Source organism: Camelina sativa, chromosome 6 (assembly GCF_000633955.1).
Source record: "Camelina sativa cultivar DH55 chromosome 6, Cs, whole genome shotgun sequence".
In the NCBI taxonomy this organism is placed as follows: Eukaryota; Viridiplantae; Streptophyta; class Magnoliopsida; order Brassicales; family Brassicaceae; genus Camelina; species Camelina sativa.
In genome coordinates, this window is record NC_025690.1 from 14,187,421 (window position 1) to 14,197,222 (window position 9,802).

General features: G+C 33.4%; 2 protein-coding genes and 1 pseudogene across 3 annotated transcripts; 1 reads left to right on the forward strand and 2 right to left on the reverse strand.

The window, feature by feature from the left end:
• Window positions 951–3,365, reverse strand: LOC104699053 (annotated as a pseudogene).
• On the reverse strand, window positions 3,143–5,473 carry LOC104791294 (ribonuclease P protein subunit p29-like). Its single transcript, XM_010517143.2, has 8 exons — window positions 5,367–5,473; window positions 4,760–5,008; window positions 4,578–4,657; window positions 4,227–4,489; window positions 4,036–4,104; window positions 3,860–3,918; window positions 3,564–3,665; window positions 3,143–3,473 (listed from the first exon to the last, which is right to left on the reverse strand). Exons 2-8 carry the CDS (start codon window positions 4,956–4,958, stop codon window positions 3,373–3,375), a joined length of 873 nt encoding a protein of 290 aa, XP_010515445.1. The 5' UTR covers window positions 4,959–5,008; window positions 5,367–5,473; the 3' UTR covers window positions 3,143–3,372.
• Window positions 5,536–7,832, forward strand: LOC104791295 (2,3-dimethylmalate lyase-like). 2 transcript variants are annotated; one of them, XM_010517144.2, is made up of 7 exons: window positions 5,536–5,980; window positions 6,117–6,607; window positions 6,687–6,809; window positions 6,898–7,036; window positions 7,124–7,323; window positions 7,412–7,448; window positions 7,526–7,832. In XM_010517144.2, the coding sequence occupies exons 1-7, from the start codon at window positions 5,638–5,640 to the stop codon at window positions 7,642–7,644; spliced, it is 1,452 nt and encodes a 483-aa protein (XP_010515446.1). In that variant the 5' UTR covers window positions 5,536–5,637; the 3' UTR covers window positions 7,645–7,832. The 2 variants fall into 2 exon arrangements, with proteins under 2 accessions (XP_010515446.1, XP_010515447.1); XM_010517145.2 differs by having other exon boundaries at window positions 7,127–7,323.

Here is a 9,802-nt window from a genome sequence, read left to right on the forward strand (position 1 = left end):
TAATATATATATATATATATATATATATCCTTGGAACACATTCACTTAGTAAATTTACTATTATGACTCGTTTTTACCATATATGGATATTAATTAGGTACTATACAAAATTTGGAAGTCATTACTAAACTCATAACATATATTAATCGCCAACAAAAAAACAACAACAAAAACTTTTAAAATAACTGTATATACGTAAGAAATGCGCTAAGCATACATTATAATTACATCAACATTTGGAGTTTCATACTACGATTATTAGGTATACACACTTAGAAAACATATTCTCTATCTTAGGAAATATGTTCCTTGTCTAAATCAGACCCAACATTACATGCTAAAATGAATAGCAACTTGTTGAAATAAATTCATATCANCATGACCTCCACGGATTCACAATTTTTAAATGGTCACGATCAGTGTCATCCATATATAGGGTTGAAACCTCGTAGCAGTTAGCCAGTTAGATCAAATCCGTCAAGTTCGTCGTGTTTCACTCATCAGCTAGCATTTAGTTGTAACGAGTAGAGCATTTGTCTANCAAACTTAATTTACAGTTTGTATACCTAACCCCTAATTTCATCAAAAAATATCAAATCAAAAGCATATGGAAATCAAATAAAATAAAATAAAAAACTTATCTAGGGTGGTCTTCACTCAGCTTTCTCATGACATTCCCCAATGTCACCAGACTCTTGTTAATAAATGTACTCTCTTTCTTAGTAGTGTCCGTAGGAGAGAGACGGACTGCATCACAAGTCTTTTGTCTACTCTTGCGGGGACAATATAAAATCTAAAATTGTTATGAGTTTATTATATAATTGTCTCCATGTCCATTAAAATGTAAAAACATCTAAATGTTCATTACCTTTTTAAATTGTACAATTTAAACCAAATTTAACAAATCTCACAAATTTTTAAGTAGTGTAATGATAATACCAAAAGAGTTTTTATTTAACTGAATTGTCTACAATTAGTATAGTTCCATGATCAAAACCACTATTCTCGTCTGTATATATACTTCCATTCCATCTCATTTGATCGATTATAGCCTTCACTTTGATAAGAACATCAAAACGGTCTTGTATTATAAGTGCACCTTCTGGTCTAAGAATCCTTTGCATCTCCGATAGTATATCAACAATGTCACATCTACTATAAGAAACAACAACAAAAGAATCATTATACATTTGATTACAAAATGTGTACAGTAAAACTTCTATAAATTAATAATGTTATGACCATTACATGTTCTTAATTTATAGAGATAAATTAATATGATTAATTTACACTATTATTAGTTTATAGACAATTGTTTAATTTTTTTAAAATTATGAATTGAGACAATTTTAGACATGTTATACATTTTATGGTTTTGAAACTCAATTTTTAATATTTAGAAAATATTATTGACAAGAAATTACAAATACTATAAACAAATTCAATTATATTCATGACATAAATAAATTCAAATTATGAGTAATACTATCAATTATTGTATTTTAATAGCCTATAAAACAATTAAAATGAAAATGATGTATATCTATAAAAAAAATTAAAAAAAAATTAGCTACTTTTATGAAATGTTATAAAGTATTTTATATTATTATAGTTTGAAAATACAACATAACAGTTGTTTTCTAGATATGAGCTTTAGGAGAAAAATCAAAATTTTAAAGAATACACTATTATATCAGCACATATATATATAAAATGTCAATTTACATGATAATTAATTTACGGTATTATTGGGATTATATTTTACATAGGAATTTCAAAAAAAATATGGGAGATTTTCAAAAATATTATCCTATTGTCTTATCATATTTATTAATTTATTTATTTATTTTTTATAGAGGTTTTATTTATATCAGAGTTTTCAAGTGACCGACGGATCTTACTTGTCTACGTACAAACTGAATACACCATTGGCATGAATCAGATCATATGTTCGAGGGTATGTAGAGAAAGCTTCACACCTGAAAAAAATCGAAAAGAAGTATAAGAAGGTCCAGTTAGATGATATATGAATGTTTTGAGTGTTTTACCAGTTCATGTAAGTTCCAATGAGACCCCGATCTTACACAACACCGAGTGTATTTGGTTTGAGATCAAATGGAACCACATTCATAACCCACATTGGATATTTGTTCAAGGCTGCAGCGAAACCGCCTAATCCAGCGTTCATATCCATGATGTTTCTGTATTTCCCATTGCTGAGAAACTTTAACTTGGTGTCATAGTACAAAACTCTTCTTTGCCAAAGGTTAGTGTCAGCTTTGAAGCTGGCAATAGTTGTTCCCTGTATCGACCCGGTTTTAATTCGTTGAGGCGCGTGGTTTAGTCTCGCCGGCCAGTTTCTGAGAACGGTCTTGTGTGTGTCGTTGACATCTTCAAGAGGAGTGATGCACGGCTTCATCTCTTTGTACCTATTATCACAAAAGATGCAACTTAATCAACCTTCAGCTTCTAAAGATGCAGAGGAAAACGTAAAGATTTGGAGAAAGTAAGGTCACCATGCAGCATCATGATCCAGGAAACTTAAGAGCTTGTAGCCTTTGTCTACACTGCAAATGATTAGAAGGCTTTCTCCATATGACAACCGGGTAACTTTCAGCAATCTTCATCCAACAAAGTCTTCTAAGAACATCATTTAGTGTCTCTCAATGCTGTACTTTCGTGCTGTTGATGGATCGTGGCAGGGCAAGTAGTTGGTGAAGTTTTTGGGACATGGTGGAAAGTAAGGTGATGATGATGATGATGGTGGTGGTGATCGGGTTTCTGAAGTTTTTGGAAGGGAGGAGTAATGGAAATGGAAGGTACTTGAAGCTGGGGAGGATGGTGAGGGTCTTGGGGAGAGATGGTGATGGTTCTGATAGTGGTGAGGATGTAGTAGAGAGAGAAAAATAAAACTGGAGTAAAAAGGAAGATTAGATGGTTAGGACTTAGGACAGAGCTTTGGTAACTGTTGTTGCAATAGATTCATTGCAATTAGGTTTCAATAATTTCAGAGCCACTGAGAGAGAGAGAGGATAATGATGCGAAAGTATTATTACATGTACTTAAAGTTAAGAAGACAGACTCATCTCGTTTCCTGACCTGGAATCTTCAACTCTACCTGTCTTTCTTAGAGGCACCCAGATGTATCAGACACTCATTTTCTAATAATAAAAAGTAGTATTAACAATAATAGTATATTTACAGAGGAGGATTCATACAAAAATCTAAAGATTAAAGAAATATATTTATAGGAGGGTACATAAGGATCTAAAGCAAAATCTTGTGAGACTAGGATGCTTCTCTAGTCATCAATGGTTGGTTGCCTCTTTCTATTACGAGGATGAGAGAAAAGACAAGAACTTCATTGTAGCATCAACGAACAATATTGTCTCTTGAAGTAAACTTGTCCCCAAGTAATGTAATTTTCCAGCAGTCTAGTTGGATGATGAAGACAGAGCGCTTCTTAGGTATAACTGTATCAGATTTATTACAATAACTGAGCTAGGCTTGGGAAGATGAAAAACATTTTGACAAATAAGTGGTGAAAAAGCTTTTATATATACCTCGAAATTTGTCTTCTCTTGCGATTATTCCAAAGGTTTCGGATGTCTCACGCACCATTATGCCTTGGACACCTATGAATGATGCCATCTTGCACTCAGCAACTGTCACAAGTAATACAGGTTCCTGAATTAGTAGGAGGAACAAAGTATAATTTGAAAATATATAAATTCACTGACATCATGGACTAATTTTACGGTGGTGCTTAAGTGTACAAAGAAGTTGTATTATGAAAATGAGAGCCAAAAGATCAATCCTAGTATAACAGATACAGAGTTGTGAAAGAATGTAGGATTACCAAACATGAAAGCACCATGAAGATCTGCTGAGAGAAGAGTTAGGGCTAATTGAATCTTCCTGCAAAAGGTAGATTGTAAACAATGATGACCAAGCTTAATATCAGACCCCTCGGTTTGTTTCGTATAACAAGCACATAGTATGAATTAGTATTTGGTAATCAGATAAGTAGCTTACCCGGTCACCTTGATGAGTTGTGTCATGTAACTTTCCCACATACCATGCATTGGCTTAAACAAATCAAACCTGCACCTCCAAACACAAGTGAACCAGTAAACATTTAAAGTCTGTTAAGAATACCAAAATAATAGTCCGAGATACACATGGTGAGCCAGTTAAATCTCTGTGACAGCAAACTAGAAACTCACTTTTGGAGATCTTTAGGCATATGCAAAGCACCAGACTTCTTGAGTCGCTTCATAGACATACGGGTCTTAGAACGTTCTGAATCCTTCTGTGATGCCTTTTTAGAACCAGAGGCTGAAGGACGCGACTGTACAAAATTATCAAGGAGAATACAGTTGTCCAGCTTCACACTTTTAGTACCTTGCAAGTACTTTTGAGCAGAGTCACCGCTTCGAAGGAGGTTATGCAAAACCTTGTCGACTATAGTTCCCTTTGCACTAGAAAACTGAATTACAAAGAAAAATCACTATAAGCAACCTTTATCTCAAATCGTAACGAAGACGACAGTGGTTTGATCAAGAATCTGAATTTACCTTAACATTGGTTGCCAACAAATTCTCATCAACGGGATGTGACAATTTTGTATATGCAACATAATCATCCTCCTTTGGATCTACAAAAAANAAAAAAAAAAAAAACAAATGATCCCATCACAATCATGCTTATGAGTTTGTAACTGAACTCCAAATTAAGAGTTTGTAGTGAACCATCAAACCTTTTTTAATTGAAGTCTTTGAGGGAGTAGGTAGTGAATCAGCTTGAAGTGGTTGTTTCGAAGAGACTTGTACATAGGAAGTCCCCTTCTTGTCTTTCTCATTCTTGTGTTGTTGCTGAGCTTTTGCAACAGCAAGTCTTCGTTCCATCGCTGCCATTGCCCATCTTGCCTGATCATGCACAACCGTCTCTGTACCCATTGCAATCAGATAGTCCCTGTATCTGATTACTGATACGCAAAATTACGCAACTAAACAAGAGAGAAGAAGAAGAACTTAATTAGAATTGTTCAATCTCTCAAACCTAGAAACAGCAATAGAAACAAAACAGGGAATGAAAGTACAAATCTTGCGGCAAAAATTCATCTACGAAGTTGTATGTTCCATAGAATTAGGAGCTAAAGGATATTGAAACAAGTACTGAGCTTTCTTAGTTTTTGGATGTGCATTACTTAATTCACTCGGCCTAATAATATGTGAACTTTTCACCCGAATTCACTTAATACAATCCAAAGACTAAGAATCTATAAAGCTCAAATTTTGAATACTCAAACTGCAATTAAAATATAGATAAGAATAAGAAACCCAGGAAATCATATAAATGCTTACGAGTCAATGATGCACGGCGAGCTTAAAGGAAGAGAGGATGGAGAAGTCGGCCGATGTACAGAAAGATATTGAAATTGAAGAAGATAGGAGATGATCACGTGAACCCTAAAAACTCACGTGACATGGTTTAGTCTTTTATATATATATATATATGAGATTCAATCTGGTTCGGTCTGATTATTGTTACACACCTAAAAGCTGTTTCGGTTTTGTCCAACTTCTTCTCTCCTTTTTGATCAATCAATTTCGTTATTTTGATCAAAATCCGTTAATGGCGGCACTAAGCTTTTGCAGCTCTTCTCCACCTCGAATTCTTCACAAACAATCTAAACCAAGCCTATTCCCTCCGGATTCTAACCTTTTTACACCTTTGTGTTTCACTTCCGTCGGAGAATTATCTCCAAAACCAATCTCTGTCTCGAGACGATTTCGTGCCTCCGTTAACTCCACCGCAGTTTCCAATTCATCGGGAAACGAGAATTCACCATCTTCTCCGGCTAATAAGCTAAGGGAAATTATGCAATCCCCTGGTGTTCTTCAGGGTCCTTGTTGCTTCGATGCTCTTAGTGCCAAACTCATCGAGCAATCTGGATTTCCCTACTGTATCACCTCTGGTAATTGTAGAACTCGATCTTTTACCGTTGTGTTCTGCTTAAAGTTCAAGACTTTACAAAGCTTTATCAGCTTCACTGAATCAGATTAGAAAGGATTTTTTTTTTTTTTTTTGCTGATATCTGTTTATGCCAATAGGGTTCTCAATTTCAGTGGCTAGGCTTGGTTTGCCGGATAAAGGACTTATCTCTTACGGAGAAATGCTTGATCAAAGTCAACAAATTACTCAATCTGTTACTATTCCGGTGATTGGAGACGGTGGCAATGGATACGGTAATGCTATGAATGTTAAGAGAACCGTTAAGGGATATATCAAAGCTGGTTTTGCTGGAATTATCATCAATGATCAGGTTTGTAGTGGCGATACTGTGAGTGAGAGAAGAAGAGTGGTTTCTAGAGAGGAAGCTGTGATGCGTATTAAATCTGCGGTTGATGCACGTAGAGAGTGTGATTCCGACATTGTGATTGTAGCTCAAACTGATTCCCGAGAAGCAATATCTTTAGAGGAATCGTTGGTTAGGGCAAGAGCTTTTACAGATGCTGGAGCTGATGTTCTCGCCATTGATTCTCTTGTTTCTAGGGAAGAGATGAAAGCGTTCTGCAATGTCTATCCACTAGTTCCTAAATTGGTAACTTCACTTGGAAACTACTTTTCTCTATCTTGATACATATACTCTCGGTAGATATGAAGATACATTTGTTGTGTAGGCTAGTATGCTAGAAAGTGGAGGGAAGGTTCCGATACTAAACCCGCTTGAGCTAGAAGAGATTGGGTATAAGCTAGTGGCATATCCACTCTCATTGATTGGAGTATCTCTTCAAGCAATGCAGGTGACAAATCTTTCTGTTTCTGCCAATAGTAGTGTGTAATCTCACCGTGCTGGCAAAGAGACATAAAAACTATGTGGAACTTTTGTAGGATGCTCTATTGGCAATTAAGGGTGGTCGAATTCCTCCGCCAGGAAGCATGGCGTCTTTAGGAGAAATCGATGAGATTCTTGGTTTTGACACATACCAGGAGGAAGAGAGACGGTACGCTACCTTCTCATCAGATAGAGGTGAGACATGAAAATCTTCAGCCCTGTGTATCATCTTTGGTGGGAAATATCAGATCAATAGCTAAATCTGTGTTTTTACTTTTCAAGAAGCTAGCAGCAATAGCGTCTATGGTTATCAACGGGAGGCTCAAGATGATCCAGAACAGAGAGAGGACCCGATTGTTGAAGTCATAACACCTGAGGTTTATAATGAACCAAGAAACCCCTTTTCGAGGATCTGGTCACGATCTCTGCGGATCAAAATCATCGGACGCGATGGGTTTGAGAAACTTGATGTAAGAATTCCGGTAAGTCCATTTTCAAACTGACGTCAAAATTCTGGTAAGTGCGACTTTGATCTGAACTGATGCACAACTTGTCTTGTGGTTGGACCAGGCTGGATTCTTGGAAGGTGTCACCAACATTGTTCCAGGTAAGTCAAAACCTCAAGTATTTATTCTGTTTCAGTTTTCTTATGCGTAGTTACTGACAGACCCTGAAATTTTGCAGCTTTAGGAGGCGTGAACTTGAAGCAATTGATGGACAATGCAGTCGATGAAGTCGGAGGGAAACTTTTGTTAGATTTTAAAGACTCTGCTGGCGACAGAATCCAAGTCTTTCTGGAATGACACACACGTAGCCAAGAAACATTTAAAAAGAGAGAACAATATGAATATATTTTATCTGTTCCGTGAATGAAAAATTGTTGTACGTGTATATATCAAATTATATGCATATAACAAAAAGGGCAGACCCGAGCAAGGTTTGCCACTCTCACCGGTACAAATTTCACAACAAGCTCTCGATTAGGTCTGTACTAGAAGAAAAAATAAAAATGAATACAAATGAAGATTATGGCAAGAACAGAGAAGCAAATTCGTGGAGCCGTGTGTTGTCGGGATGAATAACCGGAGAGTACTTTCGTGAAGCGGCTGGCCAATCCGTCTACTTGTATAACTTGTATTTATCGCCAATGATAGCTACAACTTGTATTTATCGCCAATGGTAGTAGTGTCTTTCAATGTGGAAATAAAAAGCTCAAAACTCATTAATTAACAGTTGTATACTACAAGAGATTCAAAAGATTTTTCTATGCTGCTACAGAATCAGAGAAACAATTTTGGAATATGTGTTGTTTACATAATCAGTGATCAGCGATGTTGCGAGGGAAGTATTTTTGAAAGAAGAAAAATTATTATTAAAATTTAAAATTATATATTATGAAATTATTTATGTAATAGAATATTTTGAATACATCTTTACTAAAAACACAACCATCAAAATGAAAACTTATAACAAAAAAATTTATGTAGAATAGACGCAACTTTGCAAAACATATTGTTTAAAATATTATAAATATAAGATATTTTTTTGAAAAATTATAGTAAAGAGCTACAATTAAAAAAATTAATATGACAAAGTGAACTTAACTGAGAATATTGAACTAATGGTTGTAATGAGTAAATATAATTTTCTATTAAATAACTATAATTAAAAATATATTCAAACTGTATCAACGAAAAATTAAAATTAAAATACACAACTCTTAAAAACAAAATTTAATTAATTTTAAATATTAAAATAGTTTTAACGAAAATTTACGATAAATAGACGCAACTAGAAATTCTATATTAAGTTTTATTAAATTTCTATATTACTATAATCATTTCTAAAATTTTGTTTAGATTATAGAATAACATTGAATATTAGATATTAATATTCAAATTATTTAGATTTAACATAACACGAAAAATTTGTTTTCAACAAACAATGATTTGTTAGTTATTGATAAAGAGACAAATATATAGAGAGTTCAAAAGATATGACTATTTAATAGACACACCTCTTAGAATGAAAAGTTGCGATAAAAAAAATATGAATAAAATATAGTAAAAATATACAACTCTACAATGAACAAATACAATTGTTTGAGTTATAAAAAAAACCAAGTTTTTTACAAAAAAGTACTACAAAAAGTCGCAACTGTTGTTCTCATTTATTCAGATTTTTATTATATTTTTTAAATTTTAAAATACATTTTTTACAAAAAGTTACAATAATTAGACGCAGCTGTAAATTCTATATTAAGTTGTATTAAATTTCTCTATTGTTATAATCACTAGAATAGTATCTGCGCTACGCCGGAAGATTATTTTTTATTTTATTTTATTTATATTTTTTGTGTTTTGTTTTTTTTTCCCGATTTCATAATATAATATATGTTGTTGGAAATCAAGTTTCATAAGTTCTTGATAATTTTAATAGTAATTTTGTTTTTTGTTATTATAATTTACATTATCTTAGGATACTTGAACTTTTGATTTCATAAATTTAATTTTTGAATATATTAATAATTTTATTACCTTAAGAAATAAGTTTAGAGATTTCAAACCCTTAGTTCTTGATTTGTTTCTCATCTACAAACCCTCTTGAACGAATAGAATTCATGATGCTTTGGTACATAATTTTAGGCTATTTTTTGCTTTAAAACTAATGTGATACTATCATACAAAACATTTGTAAAATATGATACTACTAATGATGGAAATATAAAAGAGATTATAATGATGGAGATCATTTAATTTTTACAATCGAACACAATGTTTTGTATTTATTTTAGATGATTTTAGTATACTTCAATATTGATATGCAGTCCAATTAATATTACTTTTGATATCAATGATCTTCAGTCGCACTTAATCAGATAAATAAAATTGAATAAATCCCGAAGAAGATAGTATAAACGACATCGAAGAAGAAGAAATCGAGCGTTGTTTCTCTCTTTAG

What these genes read in the sequence shown, in the direction of transcription:
- LOC104791294 (XM_010517143.2), bottom strand. Translation starts at nt 4,958, where the DNA reads ATGGGTACAGAGACGGTTGTGCATGATCAGGCAAGATGGGCAATGGCA. An exon ending in ATGCCTAAAGATCTCCAAAA is followed by an intron (nt 4,105 to 4,226) that starts GTGAGTTTCTAG and finishes TTGGAGGTGCAG; the next exon opens with GTTTGATTTGTTTAAGCCAA. An exon ending in TCATGGTGCTTTCATGTTTG is followed by an intron (nt 3,666 to 3,859) that starts GTAATCCTACAT and finishes TACTTGTGACAG; the next exon opens with TTGCTGAGTGCAAGATGGCA.
- LOC104791295 (XM_010517144.2), top strand. Translation starts at nt 5,638, where the DNA reads ATGGCGGCACTAAGCTTTTGCAGCTCTTCTCCACCTCGAATTCTTCAC. An exon ending in TATCTCTTCAAGCAATGCAG is followed by an intron (nt 6,810 to 6,897) that starts GTGACAAATCTT and finishes GAACTTTTGTAG; the next exon opens with GATGCTCTATTGGCAATTAA. An exon ending in TACCTTCTCATCAGATAGAG is followed by an intron (nt 7,037 to 7,123) that starts GTGAGACATGAA and finishes TTACTTTTCAAG; the next exon opens with AAGCTAGCAGCAATAGCGTC.